The sequence below is a fragment of the Papio anubis genome, chromosome 2, assembly GCF_008728515.1.
Source record: "Papio anubis isolate 15944 chromosome 2, Panubis1.0, whole genome shotgun sequence".
NCBI lineage: Eukaryota > Metazoa > Chordata > Mammalia > Primates > Cercopithecidae > Papio > Papio anubis.
In genome coordinates this window covers 42,133,951-42,157,898 of record NC_044977.1, presented here as the reverse complement: position 1 = coordinate 42,157,898, position 23,948 = coordinate 42,133,951, and the positions used below count along the sequence as shown (strand labels likewise).

The 23,948-nt window shown below is 38.9% G+C and overlaps 1 protein-coding gene across 2 annotated transcripts; it reads left to right on the top strand.

The window, feature by feature from the left end:
- The first annotated feature begins 26 nt into the window (after positions 1–26).
- On the top strand, positions 27–23,801 carry CCDC58 (coiled-coil domain containing 58). Of its 2 annotated transcripts, none has more exons than XM_003894004.5 (5): positions 27–130; positions 11,393–11,518; positions 14,867–15,013; positions 20,097–20,156; positions 23,224–23,801. In XM_003894004.5, exons 1-5 carry the CDS (start codon positions 80–82, stop codon positions 23,272–23,274), a joined length of 435 nt encoding a protein of 144 aa, XP_003894053.1. In that variant the 5' UTR covers positions 27–79; the 3' UTR covers positions 23,275–23,801. The 2 variants fall into 2 exon arrangements, with proteins under 2 accessions (XP_003894053.1, XP_009198360.1); XM_009200096.4 differs by having other exon boundaries at positions 73–156.
- Positions 23,802–23,948: the final 147 nt, after the last annotated feature.

The window sequence follows — 23,948 nt, the reverse complement described above, 5'->3', positions numbered from 1 at the left end:
TATTTTTTGTCAGGCGGCTCCGCGGTCACCTTTGCTCCGCGGTGATTGGCCTGCAGCGGGGTCCTCGTGTTTGTCCAATATGGCGGCGCCCAGTGGCGGTGTGAACTGTGAGGAGTTCGCCGAGTTCCAGGTGATGGGGTTTTCCTCATGTGGCAGGCATGTCCCTCCTTTTGTCCCCAGACCCTATTCCCTGCTTTGCGAGGGAGTATGAACCAGCTTTAGAAAAAGCGGGCAATTCAAAGCTCTTTTGTAGAGCCATTGGAGGTCATGGGGGGCACGGGTTTGGCCTTAGGGAGCAAGGCTGCTCTGTAGGAGGAGGGAGGAGGGGGATCATAGTTCTCTCCGCGGCTCACAGGCCTTGAGTGGGAAGCTCTGGGTAATCCGCGGTGGTAAAGCTCGGGATCCGTGGATAAGGATTGTAACAATCTTGTAGCAGTTCCCTGAACTCAGTTTCCAGCTTCTGCCATTCGTCTCGTACTTTTCTAAGTAGAGTTTTTGTGGGAGAGAAAAAAGTGAAGTAGAGTTATTTAGTTGATAAAACAAACACTTGGTACAATTTGCTGTTTTTGTGGGACAGAACGTATGGAAGCTTGGAGGGAGGATTAATTCTAGTACCTGCTCTAGTGTCCTTGCCCATTAGAAAAGATGTTATATTTAAAGGTTCTGCCTTTTTATGTTCAAATATCAGAGATCTAGGGCTAATTATTAACCCGTGAATTAAAGAATAGGGATCTGGTTTTGACCAAGTTGCCATTAAAGTTATCTGTTCCAATTCAGTCATAAGTGTGCTTTTGTTTAGTTACAGAGTTGAATTCCAAAATCATGATCTTAAGTATGTATTGCATTACCTAACCCAAGATACTGAAAAATTGACCTATCTGTAGTAAGCTTTTTACTTTGAACGGTTTGAAGGTAGTGGTATTCTTGAATACTGCCTCAGCCTCCCTGTAGCAAGGACTACAGGCACGTGTCACCACGCCCGGGTAATTTTTTAAAAGAAATTTTGTAAGACAGTGTCTCACCAAATAATGTTCCTGCCTCATCCTCCCAAAGTGTTGGGATTACCGGCATGAGGCACCACGCCCGGCCTAAAGTGTTTTAAATTTTTGCAATTCTTATATTTTCATTACAAAAATTAGATTTAGTATATCTGGAAAATATCCTATTTCCAAATTGAAATAAAATCTAGAAAAGAGTGTTTAAAATCGAGTGCCTAGAATCCCATTTTAGCACGCATTCAAGAATTTATTGGATACTGTATTAGTCTGCTAGGGCTGCCATAACAAAATACCACAAACTAGGTGGCTTAAACAGTAGAGATTTATTTTTTCACAGTTCTGGAGACTAGAAGTCCAAGATTAAGCTGCCATCAGTTTCTAGGCTACACAGTTTGATTTAAGGGGGGAAAAAGTGCCATCACAATTAGTTATAGTAAGGCCTCTCTTCCTGGCTTGTAAATGGCTGCTTTCTCACCATGTCTTCTCTATGTCACTATGTCTTCTCTGTGCCTGCACATGGAAGGAGAAGGATCTCTGGTATCTCTTCCTCTTCTTTTTTTTTTTTTGAGACAGTCTCGCTCTGTCCCCCAGGCTGGAGTGCAGTGGCATGATCTTGGCTCACTCCAACCTCCACCTCCATAGCTGGGATTACAGATGCCCCTCACCACGCCCAGTTAATTTTTGTATTTTTAGTAGAGACGGGGTTTCACCATGTTGACCAGGCTGGTCTCAAACTCCAGACCTCAGGTGATCCACATCCCCCTTGGCCTCCCAAAATGCTGGGATTACAGGCGTGAGCCATGGCGCCCAGGCTATCTCTTCCTCTTCTTATAGGGACATCAGTTCTGTTGGATTAGGGCCCCACCCTTATGACCTCTATTTAACCTTTATCACATACCTCAAGGCCCTATCACCAGATACAGTCATGTTGGGGATTAGGGATTCATGAATTTTGGGGACACACAATTCAACCCATGACAGATACCTACTAGCCTCCTGGCACTTGCGAAAACCCAGTAGATGGAGTATAAAACAAGGAATGTAATCTAAGTAGGGCTGTAAAATGTGGCAAATATTGGGGAAAAAAAGAATAAAATGCTAAAAGAATTTAGAGAGAAACAAATCAAGAGATATAGTTGAGTTGGGCCTTAGGCAGGCAGGGACTAGGGGTATTCTAGGCAGAGGCAATAGGATAATAGACAAAAAGAGTTTTATGTATTTAAGGGAAATAGAAAATCAGTATTGCTAGAACACATTATTTACACAGGGTCACATTGGGGTTACACAAGATTGCAACCAGATTTGTGGAAGACCTTGTGTGTCAAGTGTCAGTTAGGGAGTCCTTTTTGGGCAAAGGGGTGAGATGATCAAAGAGGTGCCTTAGGAAGACTCATCACTACTTCCTGTGGCTTTGTTTAGGCCCCTGTCATTTTTGGAACTAGCTTTGCAACAGGCCTTACTATCTTCTGGCACTTTTTTCTCTACTGTATTCCCCCTTCAATCTAATCTCCATAATACTGTGGCATATGCTATTATATTCTGAATTTTATAATCTAAGCTATGTTTTTAAGTTTTAGGTTCATATGACTAGATCTAAACATCTTATATGCCATCTTAACATGGCATGTAAGACCTTTTAAAATCCAATCCCAAAGTGGCTCTTGTCATGTCTCTTGCCATTGTCCTCATACATGTCTCTTTCTTCCTACCCACCCCCCAGCACTTCAACATGCTTGTTTAAATATTAGTATTTCTATTAGGAACATTCATTGACATAATTGATTTTGAATCACATTGTAATTAGGCACATACTAGATATATTATTTTCTAGCATCAATAATGGTTCCTTTTATACTTATGGGGCTGCTTTCTATTCCTGTCCTTGGGGATGTTAGGTGTTAGAGGACTCTGGCAGTGTTTCTGGTTTGGGGGAAGCACTGTGGGAGCTTTGTTGTAAAAATAGAGTTTGAGGAACCAGATCTGTCTGAAAAGAGCATCATGTAAAAGGGACCTTGATGTCAAGTACCAATCACGTTACTTCTGGGTACTGTCAGTCAAAGGGAGAGGAGAGGAAAGATTAAGGGAGTTCCATGTCATTCTTTGGAGTACACTGTATTTTGGTTATACAATGACCACTTTCCTACTCCTCACCCGTATGTACCCTGAAAAATATGTAGAATTATAAAATAACTTTACCTGAGAATGAATCTTAGGAATAGACTATAGTATAATTGTAGAGGCAATAGAAAGTTTTCTCTACTCCTGCCCACTACTAAATATAGGCACTGCTTCAATACCTAAATTGCCTTCCAAGAGGATGAGATCTTTACCCTACCAATTAGAGAGAAGGCATAAAATGCATTCCAAGAAAAATGCCTGTATAATTGCAGAGTCAGCCTACAATGAGAGATTCATGATAAATCAGATCTCTTGTTTTGAGGAAGATGAAAAAAGAAGCTGGGGGTACTACAGAATTTATAAAGTTATCTTTGGCTATGATTTAACGTTGAGAAGCTCATGAGGGTTCTACACAAGATGCGGCTTTCAGAGAACCATTGAACTGTGTGTGTTTTTGTGTTATTTCTGTGGACAGGTGTTACGGTTTATTGTGTATGATGTCTGTTCTGTTCAGGGGTGTCTTCTGTATATTTTCTTGGTGAATTTGTGTGGACAGGAGTGTATGCCATTGGGGCTAGGCCTCAGGTCGGTAGTCAGTAATTCCTTATGGATGATCCAAAATGATCCAAAAATGATCCAAAAATGCAGCATTTTTGTGCCTGCATTCACCTTCGTTTGCTGATAATCTGTGAGGGCAGCGCGAACTTTTGCCTAGAACCTCTTGGAGTTGCCTTAAGAGCTTTGGCACTTTTTTCCCTGTGAAGAAATGTGAGCCTGGTGAGATGGTTTACAGTTCTTTTCCTTCTGCCTTTTCAATTTTGAAAGAAATCACTTCCTGTCTCATTACACCACAAAAACACTGAGGGGCCACTATGTTGGACCACACATTCGCTGTTCTCAACAGATTCCTATAAATAAAATTCTAATCTCCCTCTTTTCATAACTCAAGTGATTGAATAAATGGCATGCATCTACTACTTTATCACCCACACTTTATTTTGCTACAATGTTTCCTTCCCCAATCATTTTACCTCCCTTTTTTTCTTTCTCTTTAGCTTTTCTGGTATCTCTTCTGTGACGTTTAAGAATGGCATACAGTTTTCAGCAATTCCTGAACAAGTACGTTATCAGTTTAGGGATTGTCATTATATTTTCTAGAATACAGCACTGTCCAATAGGACTTTCTGTGATGGTGGAAATGTTCTACATTTATGCTGTCTCCATATGGTGGCCACTAGTAACAGGTGGCTCTCGAACACTTGAAATGTGACTACTGCAATTAAGGAACTAAATTTTAAATTGCATTTAATTTTAATTTACATAATCTCATGTGGCTAGTGTCTGCCAAGTTGAAAGCCAAGCTCTAGATCATATATTGATAATTCTCTGGTACACACAGAAAAATTGATATACAGTCATGCTCCACATAATGACGTTTCAGTCAGTGACCAACTGCATATACAGATGTGTTCCCATGAGATTATAACACCATATTTTTACTGTACCTTTTCCATGTGTAGATATATTTAGATATACAAGTATCACTGTGTTACAGTTGCTCACAGTATTCAGTACAGTAACCTGGTGTATAGGTTTGTAGCCTAAAAGCAGTCATCTATACTATATAGCCTAAGTGTGTAGTAAGCTGTAATACCATCTAGGTTTGTGTAAGTACATGCTATGATTCTCACACAACAGAATCACCCAATGACACGTTTCTCAGAATGTTTCCCTGTTATTAAGCAATACATGACTATTTGATAATCCACATTTATAGGTTCCATTGGTAAGACAATAAAATTGATGGACTCATTACCTAGTTAATGTGGATAGATTCCCATTGCTATGTAAGAAACTTAGTAGTATGTCCAAATTGTTTTATTGGAGATGAATCGGGCTAAAGTGATTAAGGTATAGCCAGTGTTCAAACTTAAAACTGGTTGAAGTTCAGAGTCAATAAAAATCCCAGGAAATGTCAAACGACGTAATCTCACCTGGATTGCTGCAGTGTCTAACTGATCTTTTGACATCTACTGTAGTTCCTCTCCAGTCCATGTTCCATACTTTAACCTAAGCAGTCATTTTAGAACACAGATCTCATCGTGTAACCTTAATCATGACAAAAAATACATGTTTGGTTCCCTGTGGGTCTCAGAAAAGACTAAAATCCTATCATATGACCTCTAATAATAGACCTCATGTTACACCATGTTTTATCTTTCTCTCTGTACTTAAGCCACATTGCCTTTTCTGTCCATTAAACACTCTGTTTAAATGGCTCTCTTTAAGGTCACCCATGATTTCCATCCTCCCAAGTTTAAAAGTTTAATTTCTGTTCATAGAATCATTTGTTTATTCATTACAATTTTTTTTTTGAGGCATAGTCACCAAGGCTGGAGGGCAGTGGCACATCATAGCTCACTGTAACCTTGAACTCCTGGGCTCAAGTGATCCTTCTGCCCTGGCATCCCAAGTAGCTAGGACTGTAGGCACATGCCACCATACTTGGCTAAATTTTTTACTTTTGTGGAGACAAGAGTCTTACTATGTTGCCCAGGCTGGTCTTGAACTCCTAGCCACAAGCAATCCTCCTGCCTCAGCCTCCCAAAGAGCTGGGATTACACATGTGAGCCACCGCACCCGGCCCCATATAATTCTTGAGTTAGTAACATTCAACACAAATGACCATTCCCTCCTTTAAACCTTTCTTCTGACTTCAGTGACATCACAGAATTTTTCCTCTACTTGTAGATGCTAGAATTCCATAATTAATTGGCCCCCTTCGCTCTGTACAGTCTCCTTCAGTGATCTCTTCTAGTTTCATGACTTTAAAGAACATCAGTTTATTGGTATAACTCCACCCCTGATCAGTGTCAGACTGGCATATTCTACTTTCTATTCCACTCTTCTACTCAGATATCTAATAGGCATCAAACGTAACAAGTCCAAAACAAAGCTTTGTTTTTTGTTGTTTTTTTAATTTCTAAAATTTTAGATTTAGGGGTACATATACGGGTTTATTTTTTGAGATGGAGTCTCACTTTGTCACCCAGGCTGGAGTACAGTGGCGCAATCTCGGCCCATTACAACCTCTGCCTGCTGGGTTCAAGCAGTTCTCCTGCCTTAGCCTCCCAAGCAGCTGAGACTACAGGCATGAGCCACTGCACCTGGCACTCATAGCCTTCTAATTTACCCATCACACAAATTGTGAACATTGTATCCAACAGGTAGTTTTTCAACCCTCACCTTCCTCCTTCCCCTTATCCTTTGGAGTCCCCAATGTCTATTCTTTCCATCTTTATGTGTATATGCACCATTGTTTAGCTACCACTTATAAACAAGCACATTTGGTATTTGATTTTCTGTTTTGAGTTATTTCACTTAATGGCCTCCAGTTCCATCCATGTTGCTGCAAAGGACATGATTTCATTCTTTTTCTTCTTCTTTTTTTTTTTTTTTTTGGAGACAGAGTTTCGTTCCTGTTGCTCAGGCTGCACGATCTGGCTCACTGCAACCTCTGCCTCCCGGGTTCAAGCTATTCTCCTGCCTCAGCCTCCCAAGTAGTTGGGATTACAGGCACCCACAACCACACCCAGCTAATTTTTTGTATTTTTAGTAAACACAGAGTTTCACCATGTTGTCCAAGCTGGTCTCGAACTCCTGACCCCAGGTGATCCACTTGCCTCGGCCTCCCAAAGTGCTAGATTACAGGCGTGAACCACCACACCTGGATGATTTCATTCTTTTCTGTGGCTGCATGGTATTCCATATATATGTGTGTATACATACACTACATTTTCTTTATCCAGTCAACTGTTGACGGACAGTTAGCTTGCTGCTGTGAATAGTGCTGTAATCAACATATGAGTACAAGTGTCTTTTTTTGTTTTTGTTTGAGACAGAGTCTCACTCTGTTGCCCAGGCTAGAATGCAGTGGCACAATCTCGGCTCACTGCAACTCCACCTCCCTTGTTCAAGAGATTCTCCTGCCTCAGCCTCCCGAGTAGCTGGGATTACAGGTGCGCACCACCATACCCATCTAATTTTTGTATTTTTAGTAGAGGCGGAGTTTCACCATGTTGGTCAGACTGATCTCGAACTCCTGACCTCGTGATCCACGTGCCTCGGCCTCCCCAAAGTGCTGGGATTACAGGCATGAGCCACCGTACCCAGCCTCTAGGTGTCTTTTTTTATATAATGATTTCTTTTCCTTTGGTAAGTACCCAGTAGTGGGACTGCTGGGTGAAATGGTAGTTCTGTTGTTGGTTCTCTGAGAAATCTCCACGTATTCCATAGAGGTTGTACTAATTTACATTTCCATCAATAGTGTATAAGCATTCCCTTTTCTCTGCATGCACGCCAATATCTGTTGCCACAACAGAACTTAAAAAAAAAAGTTTTATTCTACAAAATTTTAAACATAACACAGAAGGAGAGGCTGTACCACAAACACTCATGTACCCATTCCCCAACTTCAACAACCAATTCATGGCCACTCTTGTTTCATCTGTTCGCTACTACCACTTACCCCACCCTAATCTGATTATTTTGAGGTCATCCCAAATACCATACCATTTTTCCTGTAAAATTTCTGACTGTATCTCCAAGAGATTATGACTTTCTAACACCATACCATTACCACATACAAACAATGAACAGTAATCATCAGGCAGCCTGAGTTAGAATGCAATTCTTGATGTTCCCACTCTTTCCAAGTCTCTTCCTTCCCCAGTCTCCCATCACCATAAGTTAATGGCATTTCCATACATTTAGTTGCTTAGGCCTCAAGCTTGAAAGTCATCCTATTTTCTTTTCTCGTCCCTGACCACCAATTCAGCAATTTCTGTTAGCTCTGTCTTCAAAATATACCCAACAGTTGGATATATCTGTCTTCAAAATATATCCAACTACCTCTCCTTAGTTTTTTTGTGTGTTTGCCCAGGCTGAAGTGCAGTGGTGCAATCATGGCTCACCACTGCCTCAACCTCCTGAGCTCAAGCAATCCTCCTACTTTGCCTCAGCCTCTCAAATTGTTGGGATTACAGGCATGAGCCACCACCCCCAGCCCAAATGTTCCTATAGTTGGTTCAATCACGTCATTTAGGTTTCAGCTTAAATGCTACATCCTCAGAAAAGCCTTTTTTGATCTCTCTATCTAAAGTAGCCCCCAAGCACCACTCAGTCACTCTTCATCTCGTTACCTTAGTTTGTTTTCTTTTTCATAGTACTTTTTAGTACCTGAGATTATCTTGTTTATAGGATACTTGTTTAATTTCTATCTCCCCCTTCAGGAATTTTGCTGTATAAGAGCAAGGACCTCTTTTATTCATTACTGTGGCCTTGATGTTTTGAATAGTGCCTGACCATTACTAGACATAGGACAATTGGCCCTCCCATATCTATGGGTTTTACATCCATGGATTGAATCAATCGTGGATGGAAAATAGTCGGAAAAAAAGGTTGCATCCATACTGAACATGTACAGACTTTTTCTTATTATTATACCCTACACACTACAGTATAACTAACACCTATTTACATAGCATTTATATTGTATTAGATATAAGTAATCTAGAGTTTGTTTAAAGTATATGGAAGGATATGGATAGGCTTTATACAAATATTGTGCCATTTTATATCAGGGACTTGAGCATCCTTGGATTTTGATAACCATAGGAGGACCTGGAACCAAACCCCCATGGATACTAAGGAATGACTGTAATTATATTTTGAATGAAGAATGAGTTAATAAATGAATGAACTCTGTGGTACTCTCTCTTACCGCTGCATTATTTAAAGACAAATATTGCTGAGGGCTTTCATAACCAAGAAAACCTCTATCCAAAAGGCACAGCTTAACCCTTGGCCTCAGAAGATCAGTTCAGTTTAGCAAGTGAAAAGGAAGGTTTTGAAGGAGAGTTTAAAGGAGACATTTTTTTTTTTTTTAATAGGCCAGTCATAGGAGGTAAAGTGGCAAGGTGGGTCCCTGTCTTCTACTTACCTTTTTTTTTTTTTTTTTTTTTTTTGAACTCCCCAAATAGTACTACCATCATTTGTTTGGAATTTGCCACTTAAGCACAATACATATATCCTCCACTATGTATGGTGGTTGCCCAGTGAATATGTTGAGATTATCCCTTAAGAATTCCAGTTTACAGAGAATACTGTTTAAAAAATAGAAAGATACAGGACGAGAAGATAATGAACTTGGTTTTAGACCTGATATTTGCCAGTGTTTTATTAGTCTGAATTATGAGCCTTCTGGAAGCTGTTTCACTTCTAGATTGAGGTATAGAAAAGGCCATTAAATTCACTAATTAAAAATTAATGGAATGATAGAACAGAATCTAGACTACAGACTTAGATTGAATGGACTAAGTGGTTTGTAATTGGAAACTACCTAAATGTTCGTTAAAGAGAAAGTAACCAAATGAGTTGTAGTGCTTGAACAGGATAGAATACTTAGGCAACTATTTAAAATATCTTCAGGGTTGGGTGTGGTGGCTCTTGCCTGTAATCCCAGCACTTTGGGAGACTGAGGCTAGCTGATTGCTTGAGTCCAGGAGTTCGAGATCAGCCTGGGCAATGTGGCAAAACCCTCTCTCTACAAAAATATACAAAAACATCATCTGGGTGTAGTTGCACATGCCTATGGTCACAGCTATTTGAGGGGCTGAGGTGGGAGGATCACCTGAGCCCAGGAGGCAAAGGCTGCAGTGAGCCAATATCATGCCACTGCACTCCAGCCTAAGCAACAGAGTGAGACCCTGTCCCCCCCCAAAAAAAAAAGAAAAAAAAAAATCAAGACGTTTCTAGCAACAAGAACAGAGTGCTCATAATATAATGTCATAAAGCCAGATTTTAAAATGTTACATAGTACCTCAGTTTTATAAAAACATTAATAGGTGTGTGTAGAAAAAAGACCAAAGGAACATATTAAAGTGTTGATAATGGTTAACTATAGATGATTTTTATTTAAAGTGTTTTTCTAACTTTTCTAAAATGAAAGTAATAATTTAATCATAATAAGAATTTTTATTTTAACAAATGGATGAGGAAAGAAAGGAATTGGTTTCAGTCATGGATTTAAGTTTGGCAAAGGTAAGAAGTAGGATAGTATATTGAGGGAGAAAGAATCAAACGTTGCTTTTAATACATATTAATATTGAATGTTAACTTGGATGTTTTCAATAATAAGTGTATTCCTAGTATTATATAATTCTGTTTTATTTTCTTTCGTTCTTTCTTTTTTTAAGAGACAGGATCTCACTATCGCCCAGGCAGGAGTACAATGGTGTGATCATAGCTCACTGCAGCCTTGAACTCCTGGGCTCAGTGATCTTCCTGCCCTAGCCTCCCAGGTAGCTAGGATTGTAGGCATGAGTCACCATGCCCAGCTAATTAAAAAAATTTTTTTTTTGTAGAGACAGGGTCTCACTATGTCTGTCATTCAGGCTGGTCTCGAATTTCTGGGTTCAAGCTATATTCTTGCCTCAGCCTCCTAAAGTGTTGGGATTACAGGTGTGAGCCACCGTGCCTAGCCATTTTCTTGATGCTTTGTAAGTGACTGGGGTTTTTTGTTGTTGTTGTTGTTCTTGTTTGGATATTTTGTAAATCTGAGAAACAAAAAAGAAAGAGAAAGATATACTGCCAGAAACTTCTCCCAGAGTTTAACTGAAGACGAGATGTAGCTGATGTCCAGCCTTTCTCTAGTGACAAGTGAAAAGAAGCACACTGATCACATGTGGGTAGGAGGGCTATGCTATGTGGGTAGTTAGTACCAGTCTTTTCAAGTTCCCTGCCCTTTTGATATTATTTTTCTGTTAGGTTTTTTTTTTTTTTTTTTTTTTTGAGAATTGGAGGCTTTCTGAGGGAAGAGGGATCCTTGGAACATATGAGCTAGGGTTACTAAGAAAAAGTAAAAACTAGTAGTATACTTTATTGGCTGTATGCTGGAGATGGAAGGAGCATACACTGTTTGCTAAACACCATGCCAGCAAACGGGATTTCAACGTGAGTAAAACAGTCTTAACTCTTAAGACAGTCACATTTGAGCCAAGGAGGCAGAGTTGGTGCCCACTGTTAAAATTACCATTACTTAACCTACCTATCATCCTTGAACATTTTCTTATGGTTACACTGTATTTGGCTTGGTTTCCTCACTCCTGACATAAAGGATTGTAAAATATCCAAGAGCTTTATTTTTTACTTAAATACTTATTTTTTATCACTAACTTTCCATTCGGATTATATTCTTTTATTTTAAATACATATAGGAATTACTCAAGGTGATGAGGACAATTGATGACAGAATAGTACATGAATTAAACACTACGGTTCCAACAGCTTCCTTTGCAGGGAAAATTGATGCCAGCCAAACCTGTAAACAACTTTATGAGTCTGTAAGTGTATTTTTTGAGTCTTTTGCTTCTTTCATGTCTTTCTTTGCAGACTGAATAAGAAATCAGTTATCTTGTAACTCAGCTGTGACTAAAGGAATGACATCTTCAGGTTTCTTTGCCTATACCTGATGGTGTATATAAGTTTTGATCTGGTTACTACACATTCAAGAAAATGTGTGACCTTATGCTTGTGAAATCTTACCAAACCTGAGAAGAAATGGTTCTAAAGAATGGGAGCAGTTGTTTTGCAGCCTTTACCTCACGGAGACCTTATGTACAAAGGAATGAAAGGGGAGAGTGAAACAGTGAAGTAAGACAGTAACAAGAGCAAGGACTGTGAGTACATCAGTCCTAAAAAGCCAGACAACTGGTATAAAGAAGAATTAAAACCCTTCACACCTTTAAATCTTCTTTTTCTCACTCCTCAGGAAGGGGAATAGAAGCATTTGGCAACTGGGAGAGAAGGAAAACCAATGGATCAATTGTCCTTTCCTGAGGCTTTGGTTTCTCAAGTATATTTTTTTCATTGCCCCCCCTTTATTTCTCTTTTTTAATCTCCAAAAGCAGAAGGAAATAATGATGCAGCAAAATCTTTTTCATAATTTATTTACCTATATTCTTTCATTAATGCAGAAGCTAAAGTTCAAATGACACTTACTATTTTAAGTTCTACCACAAGGTTATTGTTTGGATTCATAGTCATGAAGAAGGCATCCTTAAAACCTAAACTGCCTCTCTCAGACAGTTTTGGACGAGCTTATCCATGTCAGTTAAATTCAGAGCATTAACTACTGATATTTTTGTTCTGTGTTAAAGTGTGTTATTTTAAATGAGCAGGTAAGTCTTGTGGCTTGAGAAAACCATAAGGTTGTGGACTTAATGAGTGGAATTCAGTGTCCAGAGTCGATAGTATGGGACCTAGTCCTAATTGGCTATGAGTTTGTTAGACAGTTCACTTTCTTTGGGTACCTCTGTCTGAAGAACTAAAATTTATGGTCACTTTGGTGATACTCCCTCTCTCACCTCACTACCCATATAATTTCCATAATCTGTAAAATTGTTTCCATTTACAATCTTCCTGTTAACCTAGATGTTTATAGTGTAGTGATTAACAATATGGATTCTAGATCTAGATTATTCACATCTGCTACCTCCTAGCTAGGTGACCTTGAATATGTTACATAACCTCTGCCTCAGGTTTTTTGTTTTTTGTTTTTTTTTTTTTGAGACAGTGTCTCACTTTGTCACCCAGACTGGAGTACAGTGGCAGGATCTCAGCTCAGTGCAACCTCCACCTCCTGGGTTCAAATGATTCTCGCACCTCAGCCTCCCCAGTAGCTGGGACTACAGGCACATGCTCCCACACCTGGCTAATTTTTTTTGTATTTTTTGGTGGAGATGGGGTTTTCACCATGTTGGCCAGTCTGGTCTCGAACTCCTGACCGCAAGTGATCCACCCACCTCGGCCTCCCAAAGTGCTGGGATTACAGGTGTGAGCCAACATGCCCGGCTGTCTGCCTCAGTTTTAATATTTGTAAACTAGTATAATAATAGTACCTAGTTCATACAGTTGTTGGCGCATTGAGTTATAAAGTGCCTACAGTACTCAGTGTTTTGTATATAAATATTGCTGGTCAGGTGCGGCAGCTCACGCCTGTAATCCCAACACTTTGGGAGGCTGAGGTAGGAGGATCGCTTGAGTCCAGGAGTTCAAGACCAGCCTGGGTGACATAACGAAACTACATCTCCACAAAAAATACAAAAATTAGCTGGGCTTAGTGGCGTGCGCCTACATTCCCAGACACTTGAGAGGCTAAGGCAGGAGGATTGCTTGAGCCCAGGAGGCAGAGGTTGCAGTGAACCAAGATCACACCACCACAGTCTAGCCTGAGTGACAGAGCAAGACCCTGTCTCAAAAAATGTTTGCTGCTACTGCTATCATTTTTTTTAACAGGCCCTGTGAGAGTCACAAGTTGTTATTTTTTATCTCCTTGTTGAGTCAGGATAAGCTTGCATACTAAATTTAGAACTCTTCTGTTTTGGAAATCCTGTGTGCGTGTTTGAGTTTTTCTCTGTATCTTTATCCTGGAAGGATTCAGCAACATGTATATCAAGTAAAGCTTAATTTTTCAAGTAGCTTTGTGCCAGGGATCAAGCCTGCAGCAGAGTGCCCATACCAATAAGTACCACTGAGTTCCCTTAAGTATTATGTCAGTCAAGAAGCAGAACTCTATGAAATGTCCAAGTTGCTCATATTCACCCTGACTTTAATCCCTGACCCAGCTTCCTTCTATAGCTAAAGAAGGGATATTTGCCTTTTCAAATAGCACTTCTTCCTAGGAGATGATCAGTAAAGTTATTATGAAGCACTCGTTTTAGAAATTTCAAATCTCAAATGTTACTCAAGATAAAACTTGTAAATGTCAATGAGATCTTATTAGAGCATATTCCCTTCAATCTGTGACTTTTTTTAGCTTTACATTGTTTATTCCCATGGTAAACATAAACATCAGTACTGAACAATAAAGTCTACGAACTTGAAACAGTGCTTTACAAATGCAGATTTTGGGGTATTATCAAAATGTGGCTGTGATTATGGAAGTATGTTTGAAACACGACCATGATACTTTATGAATCAAGATGGGAAATAAATGAGAACTGTTTTTATTAATTTGTTGCATTAAGATGGAGGTTATCAAAGAGTTGTTCTGTCAGACATCCTTAATTTCAGTCAGCACACACAATTGATGCAACTACTAATCTGTGCTTCATATATAAGTTTTCCTTATCAGTACTTATACTTTATAATCTTGAAAAGGGCTCTGTCTTCCATAGGTAAATGTAGCATTCTTTGTTATTCTTTATTGTAGTGAAATCTTCTATACATGACTTAGTTTATAATTTCTTTCACTTGTTAACAATGTAAGACAGAAAAAAATATGAAAGGACAAAGAGAGGAAGAATAGCCGTCAGTGGCCAGGCATGCGCGGGTGGTTGTAGAATAGAGGAACACATGAATGGAATCACAGGAAAAGTCAGTGGTGTAAGGTAGACGAAACCGAAGTGAAAAGTCCAGTGTGGGGAATGCAGGAAGCCGAGGGCAATACCGGGAGCATATTGAGGAGGAGGACAGCCCCAGACTTCATACCTTCCACCCTCAGAGATGCTGCCGGTTATGTTTTTAGATGAAGTAGCTGATTCAACACAATCTTCTCTTTCATGGTTTCAGTCATCAGAAATTGTTTTAGAAAGTATTAAATTTGTATAGTCTCAAGAACTTTTTTGAAAAGCACTAAAATGTGAAAATTGATGCATTTTTTTTTCTCCTTTCATTCCTTTGTTCTTTAGTTGATGGCAGCTCATGCCAGTAGAGACAGAGTCATAAAAAATTGTATAGCCCAGACCTCAGCAGTAGTAAAAAACCTCCGGGAAGAGAGAGAAAAGAATTTGGATGATTTAACGTTATTAAAGCAACTTAGAAAAGAGCAGACAAAGGTAAGTTGAACAGAATTAACATTTCTCAGGCAAAGTTTTTCCAACTGTAGCCTTCAAAGTAAAAATTTTAATATGAAAATTTTGGCATATAATATGGCTATTACTTAAAAAAAAATAACCGAGAGACGAGTGCTTCAATTTTAGTGGGCTTTATTTTATTATGTTTAGATATTAATTGGTAAATTAATGAGCACGTCTTGAACAAATGCAACATAGCAGCTTTGTCTAAAATGAGCACATAGTCATAATTTATTTTCATTTATTTGTTTCTTTCTATTAAAGACAAGGGATCACTACAGGTGAAGTACCACATCAGAAATTCTGGGGAAATCACATCTGTATAGTATCTCCCTTTTGAGACATAACTTGAGAAAAAACATCTCTAATATATTTTGAAAATAGCTCCAGTTTCATTCTGTAGAAATCTGCTGAAATGTAATATAGACTATTTAACTTCATGATATTACCCTCGTTAGCCATAAAAATATAGTGTGATTTAAATATAACCAGATGCACTTGTACCTCATAATTTATTTCCCTACTGTGTAAAAGTTGCTAGGGATCTTTGGCCTTTTCTTGGACATGCCTTTTTCCCATTTCCTCCCCCATTCCTGCAGTGTTTTTACTTTTAAGAAAACAGCAAGTACCTACCTAGGATGTGTCAGAGGAAGCCTTATTTTCCCAAGTCAACTATAATGTAGATAGGGTGTAGACTTCAGAATACAGTTAACGCAGCAGAACTGTTTCTTTACAGCCCTCGTGTGTGACAAGTCAAGGAAACAATAGAAAAATACATCATATTTTATTATGTGGGATTTATTGCTGTCTTTCTTTTGAGGGGACTCTTAGTGGCAACTTTTTATCTTGTATAATTTCAAACTTACAAAAAAGTTGTAAGAATAGTACAAGGAACTCCCATGTGCCCTTTACCTATATTCACTTAATATTTATATGTTGCCCCACCTGCTTTACAGTTTATTCTCTTCACCCTCCCTCTCTCCTTCTCTTCATCCTTCCCTGCCTTCCTCACTCTCCCTGTCTCCCCACACACCTGTGTGCATAAATATATTTTTTCCACGAACCATTTTGAGAGTATGTTGTATACATTGTACCACTTTACCCTTAAACTCATTAGTTATTTCGAAGAACAGGGACTTTTCCTACAGGACCAGTGTACAATTATCAAAATCATGTTTTTTTTGTTTGTTTTTGAGATGGGGTCTCACTCTGTCACCTAGGCTGGAGTGCAGTGGTGCAATCTCAATTATTACAACCTCTGCTTCTGGGGCTCAAGCAATCCTGCCTTAGCCTCCCCAGTAGCTGAGACTACAGGCGTGAACCACCACACCCAGCTCATTTTTTGTATTTTGGGTAGAGATGGGGTCTTGCCATGTCACCCAAGCTTGTCTCAAACTCCTGAGCTCAAAGTGATCCGCCCTCCTCCACCTCCCAAAGTGCTAGGATTATAGGTGTGAGCCACCACACCTGACTTCATGTTTATATTTTAAGATGGCATAATAGGTGACTTATGGATCCTTGTGGGATTGAGTCATGCTTTTCATACTGCACAGTCATGAAGTTTGCCCTTTGTTTAGAAGATGTAGCTAAACTGTAAAAAGGGGACCTCATCATCTATTGAAAACTATTAGTAGAAAAGAAAAGAAACCTCTTTCCTTGTAGCTGGCTGCACACAAGGTGAGCAGGCCGGGCTGCTGCACTTTCTCGATCATTCCGCCAATTCAGGATGTCTCACTGGATCCAGGACTCAGCCACTGTCTTTGCTGCTCTCTTTGTTCATGACTACTGCATCAGGTCTGTGTTCCATACCTGCTCATGCAACAGGCACTGGTGGATCCCTTGGACAGTGACCTAATGCAGTGATGTTGATCTTATTCCCCTTGCTGTTCATGAAGGCGTATAGATTATTTATTTATTTATTTGTGTATTTATTTTTATTTTTTTTGAAATGGAGTCTCACACTTTCGCCTAGGCTAGAGTGGTGCAATCTTGGCTCACTACAACCTCTACCTCCCAGGTTCAAGAGATTCTCCTGCCTCAGCCTCCTTAGTAGCTGGGATTACAGGTGCCTGCCACCACGCCCAGCTAAATTTTTTTGTTTTTTGTATTTTAGTAGGGACGAGTTTTCACCATGTTGGCCAGGCTGCTCTCGAACTCCTGACCGTGTGATCCCCCCGTCTTGGCGTCCCAAAGTGCTGGGATTACAGGCCTGAGCCACCGTGTCCAGCTGGCATACAGATAATTTATATAAAACTGGTGAAAGTCTAGTAATATTGGAGTTTGTATTTCAATGCTCTTGAAGGTGTTGACAAAGGAAACTGCAGGGCAAAGGCTGTTAAATCAGAAACTGAAAAGTCACTGTTTACAGATCAAGTCAAACAGAATAGAGTGACTAGTTAGTGGAGAGCAAAGTTCAAAACTCTAAACTACTGAGTGTTTGGGAGTGATTGTGACACACAATTTACTCAGCCTCCAGATCTGCCCTTGTGTCTTTAGGGCCCAGATAGAATCACCAGGATGACCACTGCAAGGAGGGGTTGAGAAACCAATCAGTGAGTTGAATGAGGTTTGCTTTCTAGCTCGATAACATATAGGGCTGGGGGTAACCATGGGTTAGTACATAAGCAAATAAGGAAACGTGAATTTTTTTTTTTAATTTTCAAGTTTGCTATGAAGATTATGGAATCAGAGAGAGCTCTTGGAGATGGTACAACTCTACCTCTTCATTTTCTATCTGAGGAAAAAGACTCAGAGATACTAACTGACACCCCCAAAGCCACAAGCTAGTAAGTGGTAGAACTGGGACTTTAACCCATCTCTTCTGACCCTGGATTCAGTCAGTTTCTTTAAGTTGTGACTAATAGTCAAATACTTTAGTGAGTATATTTTATTTATAGACAGATGCCAGTCAGAAACTCCCCACTACTTTACCTGAACCTTTCTAACTCAAAAAAAGCACCTTCCTTTCTGGACCTCTGTAACTGCTGTCACATGTTAGTGGCCTAAGTGTACCTGTTGAAGACCTAGAGACAACTGTCTCAAAGGTGACAGTTTGTTGGTAGCACTGATAAAATTATATTAGAAGTTGGCTGTAATATCTGCAATGTTGTAGAATTTTAAAAAATAATCCAAAGGCAGACAGCTCTAAGGAAATAAATCCCACCTACCTTGGTGGCTTTGTAATCTTGTTCTGAAAATTCTGATTTTGAGTCTGTAAAATGGAGCTGATACCTAATAACTTCTTATTTTTTTTGAGGAGGGGGGTGGTGTGGGGAAGATTCAAGGATGTAAGAAAGACCTTGCATATTGGCTGCTACGAAGTAGCAGTTTCTTTCCTTTACGAGTCTCTGGGACTCCATATTTGTTGCATTAATCCTCTTTGTCATATCACCAACCAGTGGTTTCTAGCTTTTGTTTCACTACGGCTTAAGGGCAGGGTGTTGTGGCAGGGGAGGATCCCCTGTCTCAGCGTCAGTGTATTCTCTTTTGGACAGTTCTAATTGTTCCAAGATTTTCATATATATTGTGAAATTCTGCTCCCATAATATGTAAGTACTGCTTCTTATTCTTCTCTCTGGAGTTACCCAGGATAATTCTGAACCCTTTTCTACATAGTATCCCTTGAAATACTTGAGAGCAGTTTTGAAGACTATCTTAGTGACTTTCACACTGTTCTTCAACTGAAATTATTTCTTTGGCAGTCAGTCCAGGCTTTGTCAGAGAAGTGGAGCTTTAATGATTTTGGTCTGTATGGCTGATTAAAATGGGAACTTAGGTTGCATTGGTGGGCTTCTTCAGGCTTGTTACTACTGCACAGCACAGGACTCATTGTCTGAATGCAGTTCTTCTCCTTGTTCCACAGTTCTTGCCATGTGTACCAACCTACGCTTTGACACCAGTTCTGCATCTAAGAAGGGAGTTTGCAAGGAGCTATTGGACCTGTACCAAGTTCCATTCTTATCATTGTTGCCACGAATGTCTCAAACCTCCTGCCTGAACTGCGCTCCTAGTTGGCCAGGGTCTTTGGCCTGGGTGTCAGATTCATGCTTGCCCAGATCTTGTTGAGCTCTCTGGCATTTTATTCCCAAATCTGGTCTGGGTTCTTCACTTTGGCCTGAGGAAGTCATCCTGGTGTTAAACTCTTAGGTGGCATCAACCTATAGTTCATGCTTTTTTCTCCTCATTTTCCTGAATATTTTCAAGCCTCCTGCCTGGAACTAGCCAGCTTTTTCCCCTTCAAGTCCTCTAACAAAATGTTACTGGGAGTATTGTGAGCCCTGCTCTCAGGGCCTGGCAATGGAATTGGCTACTTTTCTCTCGGAGTAATTAGGTTGGCAGTTATAAAGAAAGCTAAAGACTTGGCATTTTTAGCCTGAGACTTCTGACTGTATGGTTAAGGTGTGAGGAAGCGCATGCCTTTCTAGATCACTTCCACCTATATTCTCTTTCCTCCTTGAGGTTTTTTTTTTCTTAATTCTCTATTCAAATCAGGTTTACACTTCCTTGTCCTTTTTTTCCTCTGTGCTATCTTTGCAAGTCTATAGTTGTATCATCAATCTCTAGGACTGGAATCATTGGGTTCAAGGACATGAGAATGTACATTTCCTGTGAGTCTTGACAAATTGCCCTTCATAGAAGATGTAACAATTTATACTCTTACTAAGAATATATAGGAGTATATCTTTTCCCATACCTTCACTAATGTTAGGTTTTATCAGACTTACTCATTTTGTCATATTATGGCTTAATTTGCATTTCTTTATACATTAGTAAGACTGGCATTTTGTATGTCTTCTGTGAACTGACTGGCCTTGGGATTTTTTTTTAAAGCTCTCAAGGTGATTAGAATATGCAGCAAAGTTTGAGATTAGCAATTGATTAGATATGGGGAAAGTTGATTGTGTCAAAGAAGCTTCCAAACTCTGCCATTAACAGACAAAAATACTAGAGCAGCAGCAGGTTTTGTTGGATAAACATGAGTGTGGTTTTAGCTCTTTAAATTTTATAACTTCAATTTTTTTCTTGCTCTTTAAATTTTATAACTTTAATTTTTTTTTCCTTGCAGTTGAAATGGATGCAGTCAGAACTGAATGTTGAAGAAGTGGTAAATGACAGGAGCTGGAAGGTACAAAATAACGTTGGGATTTGGAAAGAAGTAGCAGGAAAACTGAACTAACAAAGGGAAACCAAGGGAGGGGAGTAAAGAGTGCCTTGAGGCTGTAAGGAGAGTAGAGATCACTCATTTACATTTACAGTTGAGGGTTGTAACCTTTTGGGGGGTGGGGGAGGGAGAGCAGGATTCAGTTAGCATCTAATTAGCGCCATTTTATAACAATTAGCTTTACTGGGCCAGGCAAGGCGGCTCATGCCTGTAATCCCAACACTTTGGGAGGCCAAGGCGGGTGGATCACCTGAGATCAGGAGTTCAAGACCAGCCTGGCCAACATGGTGAAACCCTGTGTCTACTAAAAATACAAAAATTAGCCAGGCGTGGTGGCTCACACCTATAATCCCAGCTACTTGGGAGGCTGAGGCAGGAGAATCGCTCAAACCTGGGAGGCAGAGGTTGGAGTGAGCTGAGATCAAGCCATTGCACTCCAGCCTGGGCAACAGAGTGAGACTCCATCTCCAAAAAAAACCCAAAACAAAACAAAATTAGCTTTATAAGCATATGATAGAACTAAATGAGCTGCCATCATAACAGCATTAGAGGCATTCTCTATGTCTCCTAACACTAATTACAGGCATAGTTGACATTTAGAGTAACTACTCAGAACCTTCAAGGAGGCTATTTGTTAAAATTAGCTTTTTTGAGCTCAGTTACTTTCCGTAAGTTTTCCTATCATTAGGTAACCTATACAGTTGCTTCTCTTCTAACTTATCTGATCATAAAACTTGTTATTATATGTAGTTTTACTGGTATTGATAATAAGGCTTTTGATTGCTCATAGATTTACAACCTCCTTATTATCATTGCATAGTTCTTGTTAGGAACAAGATTAGGGGACCAGATCCCAGAAACTTACATATAGTCAAAATTCATAAAACTCTGACTTTAGTTTTCTGAAAAAGTAGATCCATTTACCCCTCTCTAAAACTCTAAAAGATTTACAAAGGGCAAAAATCTATTAAATCTGAGAAAATGTACTGAAAATTCTGTTTTATCATTTGAATTTAACTACTGGAATGTTGTTAAGCTGTATGCTTATAAGAGAGGTTAGCTGAACCAAAACCAGAATGTACCAGCTTGCTGAGACATGAACAAATTGCAAAATACAAATTGACTTTCTTTGCTTTATCACATTTCTCTATCTTATCCTCTTTGCCAAGGTTTCCTATTCCTGCCCTTTCCACCAACATGATAAGGTGTCTGTCACTTGAGAGGATTTGGCAATATTTTCCCATTTTTACTCTCTGGAGAAATCATATTTACTCTTGGGATTGGATGGGGAAGGGGTACAGTGAAACATCTGGCTTGAAACAACAAGTGCAGAAGTTTATGGTGTATGTAAAATGTGGTGGGAAGAGTGAACTACTTTGGATTTAATATTAGTTTTAAAGAAAATATGGTCTGTCCACTCCACAGAAGATGAGGCCCTTACTTGTTTTAAAAAGGAAAATGTAGCCATTGTACTCTGGTGCAATGGGCCAGCAGAAGTGGACAGGAAATCATTTGGGAAAAGGATTTGGAGAGGCTCAGCCAAGTTGTATATATCACCCCAACCAGTGTGTCCAGGCCACTAAATTGAAGCCTCCCTCTTGTCTGATTGGGAATTTCAGGGAAATATCAGGGCTGGAAATGAGTGAGATGAATCGTAAAAAGGCTAGAAAGAGTCTATATAATTTCTATATATTTTCTTTTAATTGTGAGATGCATATGCCAAAGATATGTGACACATAGAATTTAATGAATATTAATAAAATGAACATTCATATATCTACCACTCAGCTTAAGAAATTGAATAGTAGGCCAGACGCAGTAGCTCACGCCTGCAATCCAAGCACTTTGGGAGGCCGAGGCGAATGGATCTTTTGAGGTCAGGAGTTCGAGACCAGCCTAACCAACAGGGTGAAACCCCGTCTCTACTAAAAATACAGAAAATTAGCCGGGTGTAGTGGCAGGTACCTGTAGTCCCAGCTACTCGGGAGGCTGAGGTGGGAGAATTGCTTGAACCCAGGAGGTGGAGGTTGCATTGAGCCGAGATCACGCCATTGCACTCCAGCCTGGGCAACAAGAGTGAAACTCCATCTCAAAAATAAATAAATAAAAAGAAATAAAATAATAACAATACCTCACAACCTCTGTGTTTCGATTTTTCTTTTATTTTTGTAATAGTCAATGGCAGCCAACATAGGTAGTTTTTTTTTTTTTACCTGAAAAGTGATTTGTTCTTCACATTAATGATGTATGGGGGTACATTCTGAGAAGAAATTCTTTTCAATTTCAGAATTGTTTTAATTGGACACTTAAAAGTTTTGACATGTGATTTAAATTTTTTTAATATTAAAAATATTTTTAAAAATTTTTTTAAATAGTAATATATAGTAAAAATTCTACCTTCTGTCCCTTTCCTTCAGCCATCTCCTTTCCCTTCTCTCTGAAAAATGGTATATGCTTTCAGATACACCTTTTCTGATTTTATGTGTGTGTATTTTTCTACCTTTGTTACACAAGTGAAAGTGTACTATTCACACTTTGTTTTTTTCCCTTAATAATCTTGGAGATCTTTTTAAATCAGAACATAAATTATTTTTAACCTTGTTTGTATTCCATTGAATAACCATACCAAATTTTTATTTAACATAGTTCCATGTGGACATTTAGTTATTGAGCATTCTTTATTTAAACTTATTTTAGATATTTTTGTGTAGTTGTTTAAAAAATGTCCAGAATATGAAGTTGAAATGTTTCCTAGTAACTAAATTACCTGGCTCTTGATGATTTTTTCCCTAAGTAACTTAAATTTTATTAAAATATTAGAATTGTCTTGTAAATACATGTCAAGGCCTTCTGTGCATTCAGCACCTCATAAGTCAGTTTGAACTAGTGAGGAAACTCTTCTGTTTCCTAAATCTGTTGACTTAGGACAAAAATGGTAATAACCTTTTGAAGCATACTAAATTGAATTTAGTTCCAGGCCTGATTTACACAGGATAACTCAATGACTTTTATTTCTGTTTCAATATTTTAGGTGTTTAATGAACGCTGCCGAATTCACTTCAAGCCTCCAAAGAATGAATAAAGAGAGATTCTTTTTTTTTTTTTTTTTTTTTTTTTTAAGGACTGGGTCATCTCATAAGAGCTAAGCATGACAGATATCAACAGGGCGGGCTTCCTAGGATGATTTCTGAGCCAACAGTCCAAGACCTTTTGTTGATTTCAGCCCCACTTAGCCAAGACCTCAAGTATAAATAATTCTGATAATTATGGAGAAATCAACTGCTATTTTATACTGATTCTGTAAAAAAAAAAAGTTTTGTAACTATTAAAATAATTTTCTGACTCAGTGTACATATTTATTTGATTGTTTTCTATGTTGAGACAGTTCTCTTTTTATTTATTTATTGAAATTTTAGTTTTCATTTTTTAGTATCCTGTCAGGTTGTACAACAGTTCTCATAAGAGAATTTGCATGCACTTTCAATATCTAATTTGTATTGTACTTTTTTATTTTTATAAATGGCATGGATGTGGACCTTTTTGGTTATTGATAAGTTTATGCCTTGATTTATCTTTGTGGGTTGATTATAAAAGGGCAGTATTATAAGCTGGACACTGTCCAAAGAAGTTTTCTTTTAGTACCTTAACTGATCTTGTTTTCAGATGTAAAAACTAATTTTTGGTGGAATTCTTTCCTGGACAGTATTTCCATGGTCATAGAAAAGGAAAGCAGAAATTCAGGAAAGGGAAAAGCAG